General features: G+C 56.4%; 1 protein-coding gene across 1 annotated transcript in view; it reads left to right on the forward strand.

Annotated features, from left to right (window-relative positions):
* Nucleotides 1–24,130, forward strand: part of KCNK3 (potassium two pore domain channel subfamily K member 3) — a 35,667-nt gene extending 11,537 nt beyond the window's left edge. The window contains exon 2 of the mRNA XM_035000739.1: nucleotides 23,169–24,130. Within this exon, the coding sequence (XP_034856630.1) occupies nucleotides 23,169–24,094 (926 nt within the window). The 3' untranslated portion in view covers nucleotides 24,095–24,130. The remainder of the gene's footprint in view (nucleotides 1–23,168) is intronic.
* The last annotated feature ends 1,484 nt before the right edge of the window (nucleotides 24,131–25,614 follow it).

Here is a 25,614-nt window from a genome sequence, read left to right on the forward strand (position 1 = left end):
TCCGGCTGAGCCAGGTGACCTCCTCTTCAGTATGACCCTGCATCATGGATTTTCCACGGGGAGGGTTAGACAGGATAAGACCCTCTGGGGCGGCTCCTGGTCTTTCATCCACCTCCAAGCGGGGCCAGAGAGAGAGAAACTTGGACCCAAATTCAGTGGCAGCCCTCCCCTTGGGTGTCATGCCCAGCTCAGCACTCCAGAGTTGGAAGCACTCATCTTCCCTGGCACCAAAGAGGCCCTGAGGTCCCCTGTCTGTCCCTCAGGGTCAACCACCCGATTCACGGAGGTGGGCTGTGTGTCCTTTCTCAGAGCCCTGACTAATGACTTAGCTTACTGCAGCTGAGCTAAGGAAAGTGGGACCCATGATCCCCTCCACTGTTTCTCAGCTCCTATCTGCCTGGGTGACCCACAGCCAGGTCCCAACCCCCACTCCCCGGCCTTATCTGCGAGGGATTGGGCTGGTGTGTCTGAGCCCCTTACAGCTCTGACGGTCTCTGTTGGACCTACTCTTGGCCTCTACTCCCAGCCCCTCCTAAGAAGCACACTACCCGGGATTATAGCCTTGTCCCCATTTCACCCCATGCTGGCTGAGCCCTGGAGGGACTTCCTCTGTGTCCAGTCCCAAGAATAGAGCTCTGTACCGGACCTCCAAGTCACCCCTTCTAGAAAGAGAGCATTTCTGACTGTGGCCAAGGCCCCGCTTATCAGCAAGCGCAAGTCCACTGCCCCAGCCCCTGGGACAGCTGGAATGCAGGAGCCTCCCACCAGAAAGGGCGGTACCCCCGGCTGGCAGCTACCGCAGTAGTCCTGGGTGGTGTGCGGGAGGCAGCCGTGGTCTGAGAGCAGGCTGAGCCCAGCCCGTGCTGTCTGACGGGGGTGGCCTGGAGAGACGCTGCAGACACTCTTCTTCCCAGGATGCCTCTGGACCTGAGCCAGCCCAGGGTGAGTACACGGGTGGCCAGTCCTGCCATCCCGGCCCGAGGCTAGCTCAGAGGCCCCCAGGGCCCTGGGAGCTAAAGTCCTGCTCATGGACCAACTTTCAACATCCTGCCTAGACCAGTGACCTGTTCGATCTCTGAGGGACTGGGGTTAGCCCCTGGGTCCCCACCATGGCTTAGTATCTCAAAATGTATGTGGGACATCACATGACTACCTGTTGCAGAGCATACACAGACCAACCGAAGGTCGTGGCAAGCATCTTCCTCAGCCTTGGCCAGAAAATGGTGAGATCGGGGTGCTGACACTGGCCTGCTCGTGCAGAACCAGGGCTCAGCTTGGCACTGGATGGCATCGCAGGCATCCCCGGGGTCCTTTGGATTCTTTGAGAATCGCTGATTTGGGGCAACACTTCCTTCTTCCAGATGAGGAGACTGAGACCCAGAGCCAGGGGCAGGGGGAGATGGAGAGTGACCTGCCCCAGCCACCAGCAGTTCATTAATAGAACCAGTCCTCAGACCCAGCCTCCTGGCCCTTCCCACTCCCTCGATAACCACACGGTCATCCCTCCATTCCCTTCATTTTTCTGAGCATCTTCCGTGAGTCAGGCACCATTCCAGGTCCCAAAGCCTCAGCTCTGTCCTCACGGTGTCTACATTTCAGAGGAAGTAAGTAGTCAATAAACTGAGTTATATGATCACAAATAAACATCATCTCAGTGGTAAGGAGTACCAGGAGACCATAAAGCAAGAGGATGTGGTGGGGCGCCTGGGTGGCTCAGTCGGGTAAGCATCTGACTTTTGATTTCAGCTCAGGTCATGATCTCAGGGTGGTGGGAAGGAGCCCTGCTCATTGCTCGGCAGGGAGTCTGCTTGACATTCTCTCTCTCCCTCTGCCCTCCCCCCACTCATTCTCTCTCTTTAAAATAAAATAAATACATCTTTTTAAATAAAAAAAAAAACCCAAGAGGATGTAGTAGGGAGAGGGATGGGCAGTCCTTACAGGGAGGGGTCTATATGATGTAAAAATCACTGAAGAGCCTGGGAGAGGGGAGGGACAGCAAATGCAAAGCCCCCAGGTGGGCCAGAGTTTGGCATGTTTGAGGAACAGGAGCGGAAAGGGTGGTGAGCTGCGGGCGCACCAAGCCTAGAGGCAGAAGCTTGGAAGGGCTGGAGCTTGCAGGGCCATGGAGGCCATGGTCAAGAGCTTGGGTTTTACTCAAAGTGTAATGGAAGTCACTGGAAGGTTTTAAGCAGGGTCCTTACGTGATATGACTGAAGTTTTTACCAGATCACTGTGGCTGCTCTATGGAGGTCAGGCGGCTGTAGTTCAAGAGGAAAGCTGGGAGGCCTACCAAGGGTGGGTTGGACCCAGGTGGAGTGGATGTGGTGGGCAGGCGCGGATGGAAGGCGTGCGTCAGGGCCGAGGGGCCAGACCTGATGCTGGACAGGATGCGTGTGTTGGGGGGAGAGGAGGGAGGGAGAGGGCTGTGGACATCGGGGCAAGAGGATAGTCAAGGACACTCTTTGACTTGAGCGACTGGATGGAGGGTAATTGTTGTCTGAGACGGAAAAGAAAACATGCAGAGAGTAACAGGTTTGGTAAAGACATGAGAGCTGAGACTTCTGTTTTAGACACACAGGTTAATTCTGAGGTGCTTAGTACAAGTCCCTGAGGTTCAGATAGACAGACAAGCCTGGAGCTCCAGGGAGAGGTCAAAGCTGGGATACACATTTGGGAGTTATCAGATGGAAAGAATATTTAAAGTCCTGTGGCTAAATGAGATCAGCTGGGAAGAGGGGAGAGCAGGGGAGAAGAGCAGGGGCCAGCACGCAGCACCCCCTCCACCCTCCACCAACACGGGGAGGGAGGGAGCAGGAACAGGGGCCTGCCAGACCCTGAAGAGGAGCCTGGAGAGTGTTTCAGGAGAGAGGGAGCCATCAGCTGCCAGTTACTGCGGGGAAATCAAGTCAGATGACCACAGGGAAACAACCAGTGCGTTTGGCAGCCTGGTGGCCCTGGGAGTCACTGACTATGGAAACCCAGGGCCGCGGGCCACGGCTTGTTCCAGGAGCGGGAGAAGGGGGTAAGAGCGATTTTTCTATCTGTGGAGCCAGAGGTGGAACGGAGGGACCAGAGTCCAAGAGAGACCGTGGAGAGAACACACAACATCGCACCTGCCCATCCCCAGGCCTCTTCGTAAATGCTTCACAAGGCCTCCTGCCGAGGCCCATGAGTGGTTATCATTATGTCCATCATGCAAATGAGGTCCGAGTTCCAGCACGGTTATGAGTTATCAGCTTAGGGCGCCCAGCTAGGGACCTGAGTCCAGGCCTGTCTGACCCCACAGCCCCCTGTTGTGCAGTAGCCCCCAGCCAACTCCCAGCTCGGCCCGTCTCCCCTTGCTGCTGCTTCCCCCCTCCCCATCCATCCTCATCCTTTGATCATTTCTGTCAGCTTCCAGGAGTCTTGGCCTCTGCCTCCCTCCTTGGGGTAAGCCTGCCTTTTCTCTTTGATCCTGCAAGTCTGTCCTCAGCTGGGCCCCATGTCCCCTCCCCACCCCAACCCCATCACAGCAGGATGTCCTCACACCCTCTGCCAAAGTGGGGGGGGGATGTGCAAGACTTTCTGAGGGCCTTGGGGGAGCCTCAGTCTGCGAGACGAGACGGGAGTGTGGTTCCTGCCTCCCCAGCTGCTTCTCTCCGGGGAAGAGCCCCCAGGCCGGGCCAGGCTGCAGTCCAGCCTCCACTTGGCACGGAGGGTCCAGAGGCAGGAACTCACGGGCCAGAGATGCTCGTGGAGGCAGCCAGGAGTGGGCAGTCTGAAGGGCCATGCATCTGTACCCCGCTGAGTCAGGGGGGCCCCAAAGTTCTTCTCAAGAGAATGGTCCACATGAGAAGTGGTGATCAGGAGTTCTAAATAGGGAGGCGTAACTGGCAAAACGAGCTACCTGGCCGCCACCACCACCCGTGGGCACTTCCGAGAAGAGCGGGGGCAGGACCCCAAAGTCCCTTTTGGAACAGGCTGATTTCCAGGGGAAAGTCATGAGGCAACCCCAGAGCTAAGCAGGGTCAAGAGAAGCCCTATCAGGACGTGGGGCACATGGCTCTTTCTGCCCAGCCTGGGTGCCTTCCTCCTTCCCCGGCCTCTGTCTCCCAATGGAGGTAAAGGGGGCCCTCCAGGGTGCCCAGAGCCAGCTCCAGCTTCTACCCTCAGATTCAGAGGCCCTGCCTGCCCCTGGCTGTGCTGTCACCTGACCCCCGACTGGAAGAGATGAGATGAGCAGAGGGGACCCAACACGCGGGCAGCAGGGGGCCCACACTCCCCGAAGTCCTGACAGGGGGCTGCAGTAGTAATTAGCTCCTCACACATCCCCGGCGTTATTTTTAAGCCTCGTTCTTCCCTGGTTTATTTTTAAAGTAATACTGGCACGTGGCTGGCCAGCTGCCCTTCCCAGATGCCCATGCCAATTTGGGCCAGGAAAGGAGCAGGGCAAGATGCAGCCCTCCTCAAGGGCCCCCCACCAGGTGCCAGAGTTCTCCAGCTCCTCACTGGAGGGCAAGGAAGTTCTTGCTGCTCTGAAAGCCGGGGCCCAGCCTGGGGCGAGCAGGTGGGTGGGCAGCGGGCGACCCTGCCAGGAAGTCCCACATCTCCGTCTTGCCTCTGATGCACACGCTGCATGACTTTGATCAAGTCACCTCACCTGCCCAAGCCTCAGCTTCCTCAGGAGGGAGATCCCCATACCTGCCTTCCTGACTGTCAAACTGCAGATCGCACAAGCAGGAGGGAATCCTGGGCTTAACTCCCCATTCAAACATGCCTCCCCCCCGACTGTCCCGCTGAACTCTCTGGAAGCCCTGCCTTTCTCCGTGGGCGAGGGACTCCGGTCTGCCAGAGGCTCCTTAGTGGCCTTCATCTCTTACCCACGTGCCCTAAGACCAGCCTTCCACATTTACAGCCTGGCCGAGCTCTACTCCAGGCTGCCTGAGGCTGCCTGGGGTGCGGGGCAGCTGTGAGGCTGCTGGTGGCCATCGAAAGCTTCTGCTTGGCATGGCCGTGGGGAAGGCAGAGCCACCTCCCCCCCCAGCACCTACCCCCACCCACTTCCTCCCTGGCAGCCTTCCAGAGAGCTCAGCTATAGACAAGCACTGCCAAGGGTTAGCTCCAAAATGCTTTCCTCAGCTATAGAGTAGTAGTTAAGGCCGGAGAGGTATGACATATGGTAGAGGACATTGAAAGGCAGGTTGAAAGTTTGGGCTTCTTTCCCTGTAAGCAATGGGGGGTCATGGAAGCTTTTTTGAGCAAAAGAGTGACATTTTGAGCAGAGAGCAGAGTGGAGCATAATTGGGAAGTTGGTGTGGGGAAGGCTAGCGGAAGGGATTGGAAGCTGCCGGGGAGGTCAGGAACCACTGGCCAAGCCCGGAATGGAAAGGGTGAGGGCCTAGACCACAGCGGAACAGAAGGAAAGGACAGGGCTAAGAAGGAGGAATGGCTGGGGCCAGGTGTGGGGGAAAAGAGGAAGGAAAGGCAAGGTGTTCAGTCCGGCTGACTGAGGCATGAGGACATTGACAGGAATCAGGCAGTACACAGAGCGTCAACATGGGGGAGAACGGTGCCTTCCGGTGGCCACACCGGACCTGGGTGTCTTAGTTCAGCCAGGTGGAATGTGGGGTGGAGCCGGAGGCGAGTTCTTGGTGGCCTTCCCTGGGGGCCAGTATCAGAGCAGCTCAGGCAGAGTCCTGGCCCACTCTTAGAGTCAGGGTGCATCAGGTGCCACTGCAAAGGACCAGCAGAAGCAGGAGTGGGGAGTGTCCAGAAAGAAGTCAGAGGAAGAGTGGCCATCAGGGCTGAGTGTGGCCAGAATACGAAGAGCAAATAAGGATGCCAACATCCAAGACCACCATGTGTGGTTGTCCAGGTTGTGCACTGTCCCAAAGAATCCAGCTGATGGGTTGGGAAGCTGAAGTTCAGCCTCCTCACCAAGCTCTGCACTCCCAGAGGCTGCATCAACCCAGAGGGGCCCATTTTTTTCTAATCTGTCCTGGAGTTCCATAGCTAGCGCAGCCCTTCCTCACTGGCTCTGGTACTCAGGACGTTCCTGAGGTTTTCAGCCAGCGTAGTCTTGGTGAAGTGAGGGTAGCCTGAGGGGTGAGAGGGAAGCAATTCTCCGGGGGGGTGGAGAGTAAGACGAAGGAAAGAGCATGGTGGGCCTGTCTCCCTCCCTTCTCTTTTTGAAAAACCTTGAGGCCAATAGTGAGACACCAGCAGACGAGAGAGTTCGAAAATACCGCCAAATGGGGGCAGGGGAGGGGGGTGGGGGAAGCGTGTGCCTCCAGAAGCAGAGCCAGGAGGAAGAGCCCAGGGCTGGGGCAGAGTGCAGTTAGGGGGTCAGCCTTGGGCAGGGGGGTCTCTCCTCCTCTGAATGGGAGAAGCGGGAAGGGAGCAAGGCCCACAAAAAGAACAGGAGAAGCAGTATAAGGAGGGTCTCACTCGGCCATGTTCTAGCCGTATGACCTCGAGCAAGTCACTTCACCTCGCTGTGGCTCAGCTCCTGCATCTTTAAATGGGGATAATAATAGCACGTACCAAATAGGGTTGTCTGAGGATTAAAAGAGGAGCATGTATTTGCTCGCCTAGAACAATGTGGCACGTAGTAAGCACTATATAAAAGTCGGCTAGTATTGTTTTGAATCCGGGAGGAGGGAGCAGGGACAGAGGCATTTATCATTTGAATAAAGCCAAGTGCAGAGAAAGCTAGCTCACCCAGACTTCACATTGGGGTGGGGTGGGCTGGGGAGGGGAGGCACGGCGGAACTGTAAGCCGCAGCTAGGGAGACCGCCCGGGTGCTGGGGAGGCTGCCCGGCGTGGAGCTCTTGGCTCCATAAAAAGTACCCGCAGGACACCAGTGCATGAATAGGCAGCCTCTTTAGGCCACAGGAGCCCTGAAGTCACTCTCCTATTATACCCGACTCTGCGCTGGGAACAGCAGTGAAGATGGAGGGCCTGGAAGGTGGCAGAGTGGCAGAGACCATTGAAAAGGCTGGGCAATCAGAGGGCAGAAGAGAGATGGCAAGCCCAGGGGGAGTCAGGCAGAGGGAGGCAGGCTGGGGGCTGAGCATCTGCCTCTGTGTCTCTGTGTGAAGGGCAGTGTCCCCAAGGATGGGGACAGCTACCTGCTGTCTCCAATGAGGACAACAGGCTGAAAGGGAAGGGCCTGAGCCTTGGTCATTTCATTCCGCCTAAGGAGTATTTCTGACAGGGCGTAGGGTTTGGTGAAATGTGTTTCCATGGAGAGTGATGGAATCTTAGCCTCCGAGAAGTCTGTCTCTGTGGGGGAGGGGCTGGATTGGGGGACTTCTTTAAATCCTAATGACTTGAAGGAAGAGCAGGGCCCAGAGGCCAGGTCCTGTGAGGGGTTCCCTCTCCCTTTATTGAGGGGCAGACTCTCCTGCTTCCCTGTCCGCCCGGGACCCCATCTGGTTCTTGCATTCTCTGCCCCGGATGGTGGACGGAATGGTGCCAGCAGGCTACTGCGGGGACCTGCGGGGTGTTGGAGTGGGCGGGTATGCGCATATGTTTGTGGGTGCACACATGCACACATGCTTGTGTGCACACATGATTAGTGGGGGTGGGGACACCACATCTGCAGGCGGGCTCAGGCGAAGAGAAGGTCCCAGCAGCTGGCTCCAGGCTGAAGTCCATGTTGCCTGGAGTCCTGCTCCTGGCACTATGCCAACCTGCACCATCTGAGCTCCTGAGCCCTGGGGAGAGTGTTGAGCCTAAGAAAAGCCTCCTCCACATCTCCTGGCATCTGTTCCCAAATTCCCTGCCAGCCCAGAGCTGTGTGGGCCACTATCCATGACCAGAAAGGAGAGTGTGCAAGCAGGTGGTAGAGACAGGGCCTACAGGGGCCACGCGCACTCCAAGACCTCCCCACCAAAACCGACTCAGTCACTGAGACCGGCTTCCTACATCTGCTGGGAATCCACTGGCAACACTGGGCAAGGTGGGCCAGCGGAGAGAGACCCAACTCCACGCAAAAACCTACCACCTGGCAGAGTGGCGAGGGCAGAAGAAGGTGCCATTCTTCCAGCTGCGGGACAGGGGGAGGTGGGCCCAAAGAGGCGGAGTTGTCCTTGGGGGGCAGGAGAGATGAGGGAGGGAATTCCAGGCAACATGAGGAAGCTTCGGAGGTGGGGTGAGGGAAAGATGTGGGAAACCCTGGCAAGAGAGGGGACCAGAAGTATTGGAGTGAGAAGAGAGCAGGCCAGGTAGAGGGTAAGGTTGTGGCCCGACAATCTGTGTGCTGGGCCAGGACACCCCAGACTGTGTTGTGTACATTTGGGGAACTAAGGAAGGCTTCTGGGTGGTGGGTGGCAGCTCAGAGCTGTGCTTTAAAAAGTAATAGCATTAATAACAGCTCCTACTTCCTGAGACTCTCCACGCACGAGGCCTTGTACTAGGCACTTTCCACACTGTATTTCTCAACCCCAGGCCCCCCAGCTACCTAGCAAGACAGGGGATCAGAGGGGCAGTGTGAGCTGTGGGAGAGGCAGCAGGCCTGGAATCAGGGGACCTGGCTCTCTGGGGCTATAACCTTGGGGGAGACACCCACTTGCCCAGGCTTCACTGTCCCCGGCTGTTGAATGCAGACCACCCCTGCCCAGTGGGCCACACAGGAATGTTCCTCAACACTGTAGAGTGCTGTGCCCAGGTGGGTCTCCTGAAACCCAGCCAGGGCCCTTCTGCTGTGCCGTCACCTCGCAAGGAGCAAACCCTGTTCAGGGCTTGGGAGCCTAGCCCCTCCATGAACAGGGGCTGGAGCTTAGCGAGGCACAGGGCCCCTTTGCACCAGTGCGAATAAAAGGGGACAGCGGCACTTAGCCAGTGGGAGGGCCAGTGATCAGAAGCCCAGGCCTCTCCCTCCCGCTCTCTCGGGCGACACCGCCTGTCTCTGCTGTGCCCAGTCACTCTGGCTTCTCTTCCCCTGCAACTCTAACTCCAGTGTGACTTCGGCTCACAGTGGTCCCACCTAGGACCCAGCTCTTTATAATCCTGCAGCTCAGCCCCCAAAAGCCGACCAGCCCTTCAGCCCGGAATCCCAGTCCCTGGGAGAGGTGACCTGATTGGCGCAGCTGATAGCTTCGGTCCTCTTGGATCAGGGGCCACCACGAGTCCAACCCACTGTGGCCTAGGCCAAGCTCACATGGTAGAAAGGGGCTGCCTAGGCCCTCAACTAAGGTTGTCCCAGGAAAGGGGCAGGCACTCCAGCCACATCCACCAAAGACAGCCTCCCTCAGGGCCCTGTCCCTTTGCCCTGCTGCTGCCCCCTCCTCACCTCCTGCTCCGTCCGGCTCAGGGCCATACTGAAGCATCCCAGCAGTCTGCAAAGAGACCTCCAGAGGGCTGCTCCCTGGGACAGAAAGGACCAGCCTTTGGAAGGACACTATTTCCCTCCTCACATGGTTTGAACAGCCACTGTCCTGCCCTGAAGGGCTCACAGTGATCTTAGGATGATGGCCCCTTGGACACATTTTCCACACTCTCTCAACAAACTGCATGGTCCCAGGGACCCCTGACAGGGCCTGGACTCTGAAGGCCAAAAGATCTATGCTGAATCCTAGCTTTGCCAACTTTTATCGGTATGACTTTAGGCCCGGGCTCTTTAGCCTCCCTGAGGCTCGGTTTCCTCATCAAATGGAGCTAATGATGCCTACCTGGAAGGTCATGGCGAGGACTGGAGATAATTAATGCAAAGGCACTGGGGTACCTGATACTGTCACCCTTAGCAGGAGGGGCGCTAAGGGCAGACAAAGCCCAGGCTCTGCTCTGGCCTGGGAATGCCCACCCCCTTGCTCTCCCCCGTCTTCCTCTCGGACTCTATCCTCTCCCTGTTCCCACCTGCCGCCCCACAGCCAGCCGCACAGAGGGGGGGGCCGGGAGGCAAGTCTCCACCCAGGGAGCCAACCGCCTCATAGAAACCTGGTCCAGTGTCCAGCGCCCCCCAGGCTGGCCAGCCCCCTCCCTGCTTCCTGCATAGACTTGACTAACTGAAGCTTTGCTCACAAAGACACCACTGTGCATCAGGAGGTGGGTAAATATGCCAGTGTCCACCAGGAGAGGCAAGTGAGTGGCAGAGACGGATGCTGTGCAGAGAGCTGAGAGAAAGGGATGCTCTTGGGCCAGAGCTGGAGGAAGTCTCCTCAGAAGGCCGCAGGGAGGGAGAAGGCGGGGCGGGGGGGCGGGGGGGGACACAGCAGCCAACTTCGCATCAGCATAGGGGAGGCGGGGAATGTTGAAGAAGGAAGGAACGTCTTCACAATAATTCTGTAAATCTAGAATTGTTCTAAAATTAAAAGTTTACTTAAATAAAATAGTAAATGGTAGAAGCAGGAGGAGGAGGAGAAGAGGAAGAAGACAGAAGTGGGGGAGGAGGAGGACGTGGAGGAGGAGGAAGGGGGCAGTATGGGCTCTGACAGTGACCTTGGCCAGGTTTCTAGCGACGAGGAGGGTGGAGCAGGCCGCACGCCAGCCAGGTGTTCACGCCCGCCTGGGACGATGCTCCCAGGTATCCAGGGACATCTCCAGATGCTTTAAGGAACAGAACATGCCACATTCCCAGCCACAGGAGCGTTGGCAAGCTTGCTACGCCTTCCACCTCCCTTCTGGTTTCTGGGTGCCCATTGTCCCCCATCACAGAATGGTACCTCTGGCATAGACTCAGCGCAGCCTGGGGAAGGTCTTTACTTAAGGGACGGTCTCCTCTCAGCTGCCCCCAGCTTGCTTCTGTTCCCAGAGGGCATGACCGAGCCATCCTCATCCCTGCGTCCTCTCCCAGCGCAGAGCAGAGTGCCTGGTGCCGAGGAGGAGGTTTGCTCTATTGATTGATTAAGACAAGCTAAGAGGGAAAGAAGCCATCTTGGCCTCGCTGATATTCCAGCTGATATTCTTGAGACCAGCCCGGTGCTGCAAACTTCCTGGGTCCCCTGCTGTCCACTCAGCCACTGCAGGGGCTCTGCCCCCCCTCTTCCAGGACAGGCTCGGAGCGCCCCACTGCCTCTTGCCATCTGGCTCTGGCCGGGGAGCGTGTCCTCTGCGGCATGCCGAGGTCCACCTTCCTGGGAGAAGGGCCTGGATGGGAAGGAGGAGGAATGGTAGCTGGAGAGGGCACCTGCTTTGACTCCGGTCCAGAGGGCCTGGAGACCACCAAGACATGGAAGGAAGAGAGCAGGAAGGCCTGTCTGCCATATACCTCTGTGGCCTTGTCCAAGTCACCCAGCCACTCGGCTCAGTCTCCTCAGCAGGAAAACCCAGGCACCTGCCTTCCAGAATGCAGCATCTAATCAACTAACATCGGCCAGGCTGCACAAGGCGGCAGGCCTGAATGTGCACCCTGACTCGGCCACTCATCAGCTGTGTGGTCTTAAATGAGTTCCGCGAACTTCCTGTGCCTCCATTTTCTCACCTGTAAAATGGAGGTAATACAGCTCTCAATAAGCTGTTGTGAAGATTAAACGATATGTGGAAAGCCCTTAGTACAGTGCCCGGCACACAAATGCTCAGTAAATGCGAGCTTTGTTATTTGCTACTGTTCCTACAACCGCTACAACATTCCTACCAGCCCCCCCACCAGTATTCTCAGCTACTGCATGCCAGGCACTGAGCTCCCAAGAAGTATGAGACACCATCACTGTCCTCAGAGTCCAGGGGGAGCTTGAGAGTACAAAACGAGAAAAGGAGAAGGGGGAGGAGAGAAAAAGGAAAAGAGAAGGAAGACAGAACAGAGAAGCAGCCAAAAAAGCAAAAAGAAGCAAAGAAGCGAGGCCCCAGGAGACTGGTCTCCAGGGCTGGATGCGGGTGCGGTGAGGAGTCCCTCAAGGGTTCGGCAGTCAGTAGGGGGAACCTGGGGACCAAAAAGACTCCCTGGATGCCCTGGCCCATCTTGGCCCTGGGACACCCAGATGGGACACGTGGCCGTCTCCTCCCTGACTCCATGTGGCCTCCTGTGCCAGGAGGCTGGATGTGGGTGGGGTGTGGGGTACGATTTAGTACCCAAAGACATGATTCTGGCTGTCCCTCTGCCTCAGCTGGGAGGCGTTATTTAGAGCACTGCTGAGCTCCAGCCCCTCCCAGGACAGCGCAGGGGTCCTCACGGGATCCCCAGCATCTACTCAGGGCCAGCAGGGGCAGCTCCGCAGACATGCGGCCCCAGCAGTTGTGCATCTCATATGCGCCCAAAGGCTCAGGGCCATTGTTCTGGGGACGCAACAGTGCTTTCTCCACTGTTTGTGGGGCAGGGTACGTGGCCCCTCTAGAGGTCCAGAATCCTAGAATGTCACAGGGCCTCAAGAACATCTCCAGCCTCGTTGCTTCCCATAGGAGGGCCTCCAGGCTAAGAAAAGGGCAGCGTCTTTCCCATGATCACCCAGTGGCAGAGCTAGAACCAGAGTCCAGATCTTCCGACTCTCATTCCCATGGAAGAGCCCAGGGACAGACAGCCTGGGGCAGTGGAAAGAGAACCGCCTTTGAACAGAAAATATTCTTATTCTAGAACTTAAGAGCACTGCACGTATTAAGGACTCACAAAGTCTGCTGGTTGGATGGATGAATGTTTGAGGCATGGCGAGTGATGAATGAAGAGCTCCAGGAGTACTGATGTGTTTAGGTGGGTAGGATCAGGGAAGGTGTCACTGAGGGGATGACTTTTGAGATGGGCTTTGATGGAAGAGAAGAAGCCCAGCAGGATGGAGAAAAGCATGAGCAGTGTCCACCAATGTGGAAATGCATCTGTGGCCTCCAAAGGGCTGTGGACACCAATTTCACATGCAGGTTTGGGCTCCAGACCGTGCTTGAAACTCAACTCTCTCCTCCAGGCCTCTGCACGGTGTGTGGGACAGGGGGAGCTAGCAATTTATGAAATCCTTAAATACAACTTGGTCAGAGAAGAAATACCCTCCTAATCTAACATTCCATTTGACAGGTAAGAAAACTGAGGCTCAGGACGCTGGCATGCCTTCACAAAGGCCCTACAGCAGACTCAGCAAACTAGGGCCTATAAACCAAATTTGGCCCACCGCCTATTTTTATAAATAAAGTTTTATTGGAACACAGGCACACCCATTCATTTACATATTGTCTTTGGCTGCTGCCTTGATATGGCAGAGCTGAGTAGTTGCAAGAGGCCATATGGACTAGGAAATCTAAAATATTTACTATCTGGCCCTTTATAGAAGAAAGTTTGCCAACTCCCATCCTACAGTAAGGTGGTGGCAAGAGTTGGGATGGGAGCCAGGCCTCTGACTCCTTGTTGGGTGCTCTTTAATTCCGTGCACCTTGCCCCTCGGGGCCCATGGTTCCCCCCCTGTCACACTGCCTGCAGGGTGAGATTTCAGGCGGCCAGGCTCTGGACAAGCTCAACTCCAGGACACATGGTGCAGCCAACAGGGAACATCTGGGCTGGCCACAGTTACTTCCATGACACAACAGGGTTTCTTGTTGGAAGCAGTTCAGCCCCTTTTGGGGGAGTCTGACAAGGAGATGCCAACATGCGCCTGCTTCTCCTCCATGGGCAAAACAGAAAGAGCCAGAGAGTGTTAAGTGTAGGACTCAGGCCAGCCAGATGCCAGAGTTAAGGACACAGCCTTTCAAGAAGCACACAGAGGAGGACTGGCATCTCCAGCCATCTGCTGAGATGGCCAAGTCCACTTTATTGCGCTGTAGAATTACTTTCTCCGTGCCAGACTGTCCCTGGTGGATTCGTTTAATTAAAACCCCAGCAGATCCAATCTGTTAGAAGTTCTGAGTTCACACATGTCCTGGCCAATTGGTCATAAGGATGCAGACAGGCCACAGGCCTGGGCCACGGCCACCTGGTACAGTGACTGGCCTATAATAGAGCCCAGAAGCCCCGGGTCAGCGCACTTCCGAGGACAAGCGGGGTTGCTGCCCTGTTGTGTGGCCCTGCCCGCTGCAGGCCTCAGGCTCTCTTCATCCTCCCTGTCTCCACCTCCTTCACCTCTCAGGCTCATTGGTGATACCTCCCTTCCTTAACAGCGTCATTCAACAGAGAGTCATTAAATGCCAGCTACGTGCCAAGCACTTTTCTGGGTGCAGGGAAAATAGTTGTAACAAAAGAGACCAAAATCCCTGCCCTCACCAAGCTTACAGTTGAAACCCACAAATGCAAGAGCATCCCATACACTGTGTATCTACTCTCTCCTCCCTCCCCTCTTCCATCCCTCCCCTCTTCTCTCCCCTCCTGAACTCAGTTTAGGCCTGAGCACTTGACAGGAGGACCATGCATGCACAGGCCTCCTAATGAAACCTCCTGCCCCCCCATCTCCCACTGCCACCCCCTGAACCGGGATGCAAGGAAAATCCATCTCGACCCTTCTTTGACATGTCCCTCCCCTACCCAGGAGCCCTCAGTGGCTCCTCACTGCCTTCAAGTTAAGATTTGAACGCCTGCACCTACCCTTCAAAGCACTTCACATTTTAGCCCTTGCTCTTCCTCCCAACCTACGCTGCTCAAGTGAACTTTTCTGCTCCGAGAACTCCAGAGTTTTTGTTGGTGTTAGATTTATAATATTCATTGGTATCTACTTATAAAAGTAATAGATTTTTGTAGAAAATATACAATATATAAGAGCAAATTAAAATTAATTATGAGCCCATGATTCAAAGATAAACTCTATGAGCTTTTTAGTATATTTCTTTCCAGCTTCTCTTTCTATGTGCGTGTAAATACATTTGTTATATTTATATATTTAGTATGGCATCCCATTACACATAGTGTTGTATCCTGCCATTTTTATTTAACATTCTATGGTGGTTTTCTAGGTAATTAAGAGACTCCTGAAGAGTATATTGAGTGGCCGCACAATATTCCACCACATAAATATACCTTAATATGTTTAACCAAACCCTATTGGTGAACATTTGGACTGTTTACAATTTTTCACAATGAAAATGCTGCTATAAACATCCTTGTTCATAAATCTTTGTCCCAATCTCTGGTTATTTTCCCAGCAGAGTTCCTAGAAGCGGCATTGCAGGGTCACTGGGCAGACACATTTCTAAGGTTCTTGATGCGTATCATGAAGCTGCCTTCCTGAGAGTTTGTCGGTCCCCCTTCCCCCACTTTGTGAGAATGCCCACTAGCCTCAGACAGATACATTTTCTCTGCCCCTACTGTACCACGTGTCTTCCTGCATTGTGTCTTTGCTTCAGCAGCTGCCCTCTGTCAGAACCCTGCATTTCCCATCCATCCTTCAGAACTCAGGGCAAAGGCCGCCTCTTCCAGGAAGCCCCTCCTGATAGCCCAACCCAAGTTCTCCACCTCTAGCCCTCCTTCAGCCCCTGTCTTAAATTCTCCCTAAGATAATTCCCTCTGAGGCCATGCATTTGAACAATGTATATAACAATACACATTATTGTCCTCTTCTCTGTACAAGACATTGAAGTTTCCAAAGTATTCCACTGAGATGTTTCATCTGATTCACTTCAGATACAAAGCGTTTTGAGGTCAAGGACCATGGTTTGATCATCTGGGTCTACTTACCCTGGCCCCATTGGGCCCCACTGCCAATCTCAGATCTAGCCCAACCTCAAGCCAGGCCCCGATTTAATGGAGTTTGACAACAGCCTTCGTTATTCCTTGGTCCACTGGAACAGATTTTAGGATGTTCTCTGCAGTGAGGACTGACTGGGACAGAGGCCCTGGATGCCAGTCCTGGCTCTGTTAGTGACTCGATGTCCCGGTCCCTGTCCCTCTCTGGGCCTCAGTCTACTCATCTATAAAATGAGTGGGTTGAACTACAGAGTCTCTCACCCTCTGGGACTGATTGGCCCTGCGGCCCCAAGCACCCAGAGCAGCCCTGGGGTGCCTCTGAGAGCCCCTTGCAAAGCCAGCCTCTGGGATAGGCCGGAGGGAGCTGGCCAGGGAGGCAGGCCTGGCTCCAGGCCAGGCTGTGTCTGCAAACACTGACCTTGGCTGCCGCAGGGATTTTCCATGACACCAGCACCCTCCCCCTTAGCTCCCCCTAATCCCACGTGCGCTGGGGAGGGTGGGGGATGGGAGTGGAAGGGGCTGTACTACTCCAGAGGACCCTGAATCATAGCAGTGGGGCTCCTGTGGATGGGATAGAGCTAAAAGGGAGAGAGGAGAGAGCAGTGGGCCTCCATGTGCCAAGTGTGGTGGGAAAGCCGGGGTAGGGAGAGCACCTGCCAGTGGGGAATGGGGAGAAGAGCTGAAAGAGGAGCTGGGAAGATGGGAAAGAGGCCTTGGAAAGGGGCAGGAGGGAGGGAGGGAGGCTGCTGTGCTGCAGAGCTGTCCTTCCTGGGAGCTCTAGCCTGGAGGGGATGAACTCCAGACAGAGTTCTGCACACTGGGCCCTCCCCCACAACCCAGGTCCATGAGGCCCTGGTGGTTTCCCAGGCCTCGCTCAGGCCTTGGCCAGGCCTAGGGCAGGGGTATTCCTTCTGGAGCCCTGAAGCTGACCTCATTTTGCAAGGGCCTGGGGCCACAAGAAGGACAGGAGGTATGAGTCACTAAAGACCTTCCTGCCAGGGCCACCTCCCCTCCCCCTGCTGGGTGTCTGAGGGGAGGTTCCTCTCCCCAGCTCTGCACCCCAGACTTCGAAGCTCTCTGGGTTGAACGGCATTTTCCGAGCAGCGGTTCCCACCAGGCCTTGCGCTAGACACTGAGGGGACTTGCTGGCCCCCTGGGAGCCCAGAGCCCTGAAGAACTCCTCTTTAGACCTGAGAGCAGAAAGGCGGGCACTGTAGCCAGGCAGGGGGAGCAGAGCCTCGAGTACTAGGGAAGATCCCAGAGGGTTCTGGGAAAGGCGTTGTCAGAGCTGGACGGTGCGGCTGGAGGAGAAGGCCTGCATTCTCCTCCCTGTCTCCGCCCAGCCCGGCAGCCTCCTCCCTCCTTCCAAGGGCCTGGGCACTCCTGCCAGCTTCCTTCCGCCTCATCTCCTTTAACACACCAATTAGACTCCTGCGGAGCCTCCTGTCCCACTTCCTGGCTCCACACGGCTGCCATCTCCAGACCCAGGGGGCGGCTCCCTGTTGGCGCCTCAGGCCCCTGAGGAGGCAGTGTGCTCAGTGGGCCTTTCTGAGGGGACCGAAAGGCTCAGGCCTGACTGCCCTCTGCAGGCCCCGGAGGAGGGCCCGGCTACCCTCTGGGGACACCTGTGTCTTACAGCTGGTCCCCTGGAGCTGCCTGTGTCTCCCTCAAGCCCCCACTTCTCTCCGGCTGCCCCCACCAAGCCTGGGGCAGCCCCAAGGGCAGGCCCCCTCCCCGTGTCCACCTCTGCACCAGCCCGGCTTGGCCCAGAGTTCACAGCCTTTGGGCGCCTCAGGCCACAGGTCTGATCCATCTTCTCTCAGGGCAAACATTAGCCTGGCTGGTGCCATATTTACATTAGATAACTAGGTCTACAGGGAACCAGGAAACAGGATGCAGCCAGGCACTGCCAAGGGCTGCGTGTTTCTAATCTACAGAAGGGCCGGGCCAACCAGAGACGGGCCATCTGAGACGCTCAAAGTCAGAGACCTAGAGAGAAGACCTTAGAGTTCTTAATGCTACAGACGAGCCTTTCCCAAACTGCTCCAGAACACTGGTCCGACAACACGCACTGTAAGGAAAGCGCTCGAAGGCCAAATAAGCGGGAACACTTAGCACATTCCCCCAACTTGACCCGCTTCACACCTTAGCCCGTGTGGGGAGCTGATAAAATCTACACTGAAATCCAGTGATGACAAGTCCTGTTAAATTCAGCATTCATCTCATTTAATCGAACCAAGCAACCCTCTTCGCATCCAACAGTTATGAGCAGTCCCTGGAACTGGTGTTCCAGGAAGTTAACTTGGGGAAACACGAATCAAACTGCTGGTGCCAAAAGGAACTTTAAAGACAATCTAACCTTGATGTTCCCCCCAAATATTCATACTCATAATTAATATTCATTGATGCCAATGCCCCAAGCATCCTAAGTCTGCCAAAGCCTCAAAATGCCCACAGCAACTCTATGAGGTCCGTGGATCATGGGTCCCATCTTACAGATGAGGAAACCGAGGTCCCTGAAGATGAGTTCCTCGCAGGCTGTGGGCAGTCATGGGCACCACCAACCTGCCAAGATCCCCTGTAGAAAATAGAAATAACCTATTTTCAGTATTTCAAAAGCATAACGGTAACTTAATTCAGTCTCTAGAATCAGTTAGCCCATACTAATCAGAAGTTCTGATTGGCAGGGCTGCTCTTAATTCATTTTGATGAGGGGAAAGAATGAATTCTTGCTTTCACAACGATCTATCCAGTGCCTGTTCTGTTCTATGCAGCAGTTCCCCGCACTGATCAACACCTTGTATTTCATAAATAACGTCTTTCAAAATTTAGACTCTACTAATGGGTGGGTTAATAGAAAAAAAGTCATTAAGAGGTATCCATAGCAGGGAAGATAATGGAAACCTTTTATCTTGCCCTATCCCACAAGTCATAGAGGAGGAAGATCGAGGCCCAGGGAGGGAAAAGGACTTGCTCAAGACACAAAAGTGGTTATGGCCAGGGCCAAGCCAGACCGCCAGATCTCCTGCCTCCATAGCCCCATGCTTTTTTCTCCACCCAAGGCTGTGGCCAGAGTTCTGGCTTTGTAGCCAGCCAAGCCAGGGGTAGGAGGTCAGGCACTCAGACTGGGGGAGCACATGAAGGCAGTGGGGAACAGGCAGCTGAGCCCAGTCCAGCCAAGGCCATCACCAAGGGTTCAGATTGGCTATTTGTGCTTTGACTAGAAGGATATAGGCCACCGAGAGAGAAAATCCAGTAAGGAGCAGGGGTTGGGGGGGAGCCACTAGATGCCCTAACCCTCTGCATCTGCCTGGAAGACAGCTTTGGCCAGTTTCTGAGCTCCTTGGTGATATCAGGAGGAAAACAGAAAAACTGAGGCCCAGGGCTTCCTGTCCCACCTCTCATTTTTCCTGTTGCCCCAAATATCCATAATTAATATTTATGTCTGACCACACAATTAATTGATATGGCCAGCCACCTGGCTTCCTCAGGTGAATTCCATGCCTCTGGCCAGGTTCCAGGGCCATCTCTTAGCTGAGCTGCTCGCAAGTGGGTGCTGCTGGGCCCTTGTTGAATGAACAAGTCAACCTTGGTCACACTGAGCCACAGGGCAGAGGACAGAGCATTGAGTGTGGAGTATAGTCCTGGCTCTGCCATTCACTGGCTGTGTGACCTCGAGCAGCTCACTTTCCTTCTCTGGACCTCTATCTCCTCATCTGTACAACAGAAGGACTGGATCATAGGATCACGAAGCACTTTCCTGACTCTGAGAACTCGTATGTCTGGTGGATTCAGGAAGGGAGGCTGGGAGATGAGGGGCGGTGACAGCCCCAGCCAGGGCTCTGAGAGGCAGTGGCTAGAGTCTCATGGTCGGGCCATGAGTTCTGGCTGGTCAGTCCATCAGGTCCTGGGAGGGAGGGTCCTCGGACCAGAGCGCCAGCTTCCGTGTGTGTCAGTGACACACAAGGACAGATGGAGCCCCTCGCCCAAAGACTCGCAGAGCTGGACAGCAAGGAGAAGGTGGGGACTACCTTTTGCCCCCTCTCTCGTAAACCCACGCCCGGTGTGGGCAAGGCCCAGGCAGGCGGCGGGCCTTCTGGACGGCAGACAGGCCTTGCCAAATTCCCAGTTACTTCCCAGAAGTTTCGGGGCCCCCCGGGACTGGCTCCACCCCAGCTGGCACACCTCCCAGCTGGGCGCCCACGTCAGCAGGTCCTCATAGCTCCCTTGCCCTTTCACCCAGTGACAAGAGAACAGATGAAGGGACAGGAGCATGCTGACCCGGGGCCAGGTACTTGCAGAAGCATCTGGTTCCCCGGGCATCGTGCTCCTGTTGCCACTTGTTCCACAGCCGGCTCAGGGCCGTGCCCAAGGATGAGACTCCAAGTGGAAGGCTCACCTCTCAGGGCCTCAGTTTCCCATCCTGGTCACTGTTCCTGGGTGATGAATTGGCTCGGAGGCATCGGCATGACAGATGAGTCAGAAAGTCCTAGAGGCCTTGGCCAACTCACAAGGCCTCTCCAGCCTTTTTCAGCTATAAAACAGAGATAGTCATAATAATGGCCTTGTGGAAGTTTTTCAGGATTAAAGTTTAAAATGTATCTGAAGGATAAGACCTTAAGCCTCAGCCTGTGGGAGGGAGCGAGGGAGGGTGGGCCTAGGGTCGGGGGGAGCATCTGACCCCAAGGATGAGGCACATCCAGCCTGGGGCCACCCTGGACAGGACGGTGGACAGAGCGGGGCACAAGGCTCTGGCTTGATAAGAGCCTTTGGGTGAGCCCGGACGTGCCACCGCTTTGCACCTCAGCAGGGGGCAGGCAGGGGAAGGAGTTGTCCCTTCTGGCTGGGAGCTGGGAACACACAAGGGCACTCAGGATCGAAGCCCGCGAGGCAGGGAGGTCGCAGTGTGCCGACAGGCCCAGGGGAAGAAGGTGGCCTCGTGTCTGCGGGGACATGGGCAGTATTGAGACCAGAGAGGGCCTCTCCGCAGCTGGGGGACCTTGTGGGCAGCCACAGTGCTGCCAGGCCCGCAGACACTGGGTTTTCCTAAAGGCCCATGGGTCCCAGAGAAGTCGGAGCCTCTGAGTGAGCACAGGGCGAGGTGGTGGTGGCAGCGAGAGGGGGTCCTTCTCGCTGACCCCACAGAGGCTGCCTTACCCCCAGACCACACTCTCAGGAGGCCTTTTCCCTATGAGATTCCATCACCACTGCTTCATCACAAACGCCACAGGTTCTGAAGTACCTGTACTTCCAGTCTCTCCTTTCCCCCTGACGGCGCTCTGCTGGGCAACCAGGCCGGGTATTAACAGCTGTAGCTCAACCCACCCCCACAGTGCGGACAAGGCAAAAGAGGTCCAGAGAGGGGAATGGATTTGCCCAAGGTCACACAGGCAGCATGTGGTCAAGCCGGCACTGGGCCCATGCTCCCCAATCCCTGTCCAGCCCCATCCACAGTGCCGCGCCCTCCCCCACCAATGCAGCGCCGGCCCCGGCCCCGGGGGACAGAGAAGGACAGGATGAGAAGCAGCTCTGGCTCGGGGCCTGCCCAGCTGTCGAGGTGAGTTGTGGTCTGGCTGCCGTGGCCGAGCTGGCGGGCACGATCTGTTCTCACCCTGCTGGGATGCGGACAGGCCAGGCCTGGCGGCTCAACAGCTCAGCTAGCCAGGCCCCTGGCACGGAGTGACACAGTCAACCAGCTCGGTGCCCTGGTGGGGAGCAGGGGAGTCCACAGCCTCACACAATTCAGGCAGCTGTCCCCAGGTCTGCCTGAGGTTTCAGATTCAAATGGCCTTGGGCTTCTAGAGATACCAGCTTGACTGGAACTGAGCTGCCCCCCAGCCTGGAAATGTGAGGGAAATCTGGCCCTTCATTCATTGCTTATCATCGTGAGCCAGTATTGACCATTTGATATGTACCAGACTCTAGGCTAAGTGCATCATACACATTATCTCATTCATTTCTCCCAAAAAGGCCTGGGAGACAGGTTCTACTTATTAGCCCCATTTTACACATGTGGAAACTAAGGCTCACAGAGGCTTTTAAAAACAAAACAAAACAAAAAACTGTCCACGGCAGAGTCAGGATGGGAATTCAGATCAGACATCAAAGCACATGGTACCCTACCTTGCCATCCACATGTTTTGGGCCTACTCCACGGGCATGGCTGGCAATGTGGAGGGGAAGCTTGCGAGGAGCATGACAAGGTAGAGCAGTGCCCACCCCGCTACCCCCAGCGTTTACAGTGTTTAGCTGTACATATGTAGTTGGGGAACCGAGGGGACAGAGCAGGGATGGTGGTAAAATTGGCCCTGGAGTTCAAAGCTAAACATTCTCAGTGCCACTCAAAGCAGAGAAGATCACTTCCAGTGAGGAATCCTGGACAACTGCATGGAAGAAGCAGCATCTGGTTACATTTTTGATAAGGCTTAGAGAGGAGGAAAAATTGGAAATCCTGCCAACCAGCATTATTTTGTTATAATAATCCTATTAATAAAAGTAATAAATATCGTAACAGCCCAGTGAAAAAAGCAGGTCCAGGACCAGCAGACCTCATTTTACAAATGAGGAAACATGCTCAGATAGGGTGAGTAATTTGCCCAAGGTCACACAGCCACTAGTGACAGGGCCAGAACTTGTGCTTAGGGCTTCTGAGTTCCCATCCAGGGTCTTTTCCCCTTCAGGTCTCCAGGCACAACTCCTGACTTAAGGCCATTTGATGGTTGGCTCAGAGGGAGGCTTTGCCTCTGCATGGCTCCTGGCTCAGTGAGGGCTGGGGGCAGTGTGAAGGAGAGAGGGGTTGGGTTTGTCTGGCTGGTGACAGTAATACCTGGAAGGACAGGCAGGGTCCCTGCTTTAACAAGGGCAATGCCACCTCTCCATGAGGACAGACCCTACTTCAGGGCCAGGCACAGAGAATGACCCCAGGGCTCCAGACTGGTGGCCGATGAAGATCCTGGAGCATCATTCATCCAGCTAACAGAGAGGCAATGTCCCCTTTCTCCCCTGACACTGGTCGGCCAGCTGCCTCAGGGAAACTGGTGGGCCCTGGTTGCCAACTACCTCTCATAAGCTTTGGCTGGCAGCAGGGAAATCATCAAGGAGCCATCCATGCCTCAGTTTCCCTCCCTCCACACTGAATCATGGGATGTGCAACCTCCACCCATTACAGTCAAGGAAACTGAGGCCCAGAGAGGACGAGGAACAGGTCCAAAGCCCACAGACACTGCGCTAGAAGCCAGGTCTCCCAAATGACCTGCCAGCACCCTTCACCCTATCCCTGCTGCCTCCCTCAATTCTATGTGTCAGCTCCCACTCTGGATTTAGAAAAGTGAGGTCTTTGAAACCAGACTGTAGTTCAGACGCAGGCTGCTCTACTTCCAAAGGGTGGGACCTTGGAAAAGTCACTTAACCCTCCCTGTTTCCTCCTTCATTCCTACCTACCCTACGGACTCAACCAAGAGCATCAACAAGGAACTGGCACAGTGTACGGGGTCAAGGATGCGCCCATAAGTGCGTGTTGTCCTCTCTTCTGCTGGAAGGAGAAGCCCGAATCTGCAAAGTCGGGGAGGTGGAGGGCAGAGGCCCCGGGGAAGGGGGCAGGGTTTCTGGAAGAGCAGCCCCACAGCGCAGTGCTTTCTCTCCTCTTCCCCCGCTCTCCCCCAGGCTACGGCCACGCGGCACCCAGCACGGATGGCGGCAAGGTGTTCTGCATGTTCTACGCGCTGCTGGGCATCCCGCTCACGCTCGTCATGTTCCAGAGCCTGGGCGAGCGCATCAACACCTTCGTGAAGTACCTGCTGCACCGCGCCAAGAGGGGCCTGGGCATGCGGCGCGCCGACGTGTCCATGGCCAACATGGTGCTCATCGGCTTCTTCTCGTGCATCAGCACGCTGTGCATCGGCGCCGCCGCCTTCTCCTACTACGAGCACTGGACCTTCTTCCAGGCCTACTACTACTGCTTCATCACGCTCACCACCATCGGCTTCGGCGACTACGTGGCGCTGCAGAAGGACCAGGCGCTGCAGACGCAGCCGCAGTACGTGGCCTTCAGCTTCGTGTACATCCTCACGGGCCTCACGGTCATCGGCGCCTTCCTCAACCTCGTGGTGCTGCGCTTCATGACCATGAACGCCGAGGACGAGAAGCGCGACGCCGAGCACCGCGCGCTGCTCACGCGCAACGGGCAGGCGGGCGGCGGCGGCGCGGGCGGCGCGGGCGGCGGCGCGGGCGGCAGCGCGCACACCACGGACACCGGCTCGTCCCCGGCGGCGGCGGGCGGCGGCGGCGGCTTCCGCAACGTCTACGCCGAGGTGCTGCACTTCCAGTCCATGTGCTCGTGCCTCTGGTACAAGAGCCGCGAGAAGCTGCAGTACTCCATCCCCATGATCATCCCGCGGGACCTCTCCACGTCCGACACGTGCGTCGAGCAGAGCCACTCGTCGCCGGGAGGGGGCGGCCGCTACAGCGACACGCCCTCGCACCGCTGCCTGTGCAGTGGGGCGCAGCGCTCCGCCATCAGCTCCGTGTCCACGGGCCTGCACAGCCTGTCCACCTTCCGCGGCCTCATGAAGCGCAGGAGCTCCGTGTGAACGCCCCCGCCGGGGCCTGGAGCGCCTGCGAGTGCAGGGGGGCCGGGGCGGGGGGGGCTCCTGCCGGGGTGGGGGGAGCAGTAGGGGTCGGCGAGAGGCCCCGTGGGGCTCCCCCCACATCCCTCACCACCTTCCCCCGGCCCCCCCATCTCCGACTGTGCCTGCTCGCGCACCAGCCGGCAGGAGCCCGGGCTCTGAGGATGTCTCAGGACATCGGCGCCCTGCAAATTCCGAGAAATGTGAAATTTGGGGGGTGGGGGTGGGGGAGGGAAGGCAGAAGCTGGGAGCCTCTCATCCCTCTGGAAATCTAAGGAGCTCCCCAGTTCTCAGAGGCCCTGCTGGTACCCAGACCACCCCCCCTCTACCCTCTCCTCCGTCCGGAGGGAACTTTGTGTTCCGTGTAAGTTTGCATCTCTATTTATACCTCTGTCCTGCCAGGTCTCCCACCTTCCCGAGGCTCCAAAAGCCAGGGTGTCTTTGTTCAGGTCACCCCCACTCAGCCCCACTCCCCTTCCTCATCCCCAGCTGTGTCTCCCAACCTCCTACTACCTTTTGTGTTGTTTTGCATGGCTTTGCAGTTATGGAGAAAGTGGAAACCCAGCAGTCCCCAGAGCTAGTCCCCAGAAGGCAGGCAGACTGAAGCAAGGACAGGCAGGCTGTGGGAGGGACAGGGAAGGGATGGGGAGACAGCGCCCCGCCCCAAGTCTGCAGGGTGGTCGATGGGAGTTCACTGGTCTCCAGCCACATCAGGGCGAGAGAAGTCCAGCCTCAGACACTGCCCTTAGAATCAAACAGAACACTTCATACTTGCCATCCCCGGCCGCTGCTGACAATGACCAACTCTTAAATCTGTGGAATGAGTTTCAGCCTCCCCAAACCCTGTCCTGACTACTCATTCATGTGATTCTCACAACGCCCCGGTTAGGTCACCAGGGCAGGAGTTCTCATCCCCATTTTACAGATGACATGGACACCCGGAACGGCGACGTGACTTGCCCAGGGTGACACAGATGGCAAAAGGCCCAAGGGGACAAGAACCCAGGCTGCTTGTGCTGAGCCTCAGCGCCCTTTCCTTCGGACTCCTCTGCCCACTGTTGAAAGCGAGGCTCCTGCCCTGCACGCCCAGGCGTTGTGTGAGCCCCTGGGGCTTAAACCAGAAGCAGACTCCTGGACGGAGCCGAGTCGGGGCTCAGCCTCTATGCCGCTTGGCTGGGAGGCAGGCCTTCTGCATGGGCCCCTGAGGCAGGGTAGGAGCCCTCAGTCCCCGGACTGCCTGCTTACAGACCGGGAAGCAGGGCTGAGGCTCATGGAAGAAAGGCCAGGAGCGGAGGCTCTAGGGGTGGGGGAATGGGGCAGAATGAGCTAGACAAGTGTCAGGCATGTCCTCCTGGGACATTATCCCTGGCTGCGCAGCCAGCCTTGGTGCCTGTGTCCCAGGTAGCTAGAGGTAAATTAACGCTGCAGCAAGGAACGCCCCTCCCAGGCAGAGAGTTTGGACCCGGTGGGCCCACCGCCCACCC

This window comes from Mirounga leonina, unplaced genomic scaffold (assembly GCF_011800145.1).
Source record: "Mirounga leonina isolate KUSES-001 unplaced genomic scaffold, KU_Mleo_1.0 Mir_125, whole genome shotgun sequence".
Lineage (NCBI taxonomy): Eukaryota > Metazoa > Chordata > Mammalia > Carnivora > Phocidae > Mirounga > Mirounga leonina.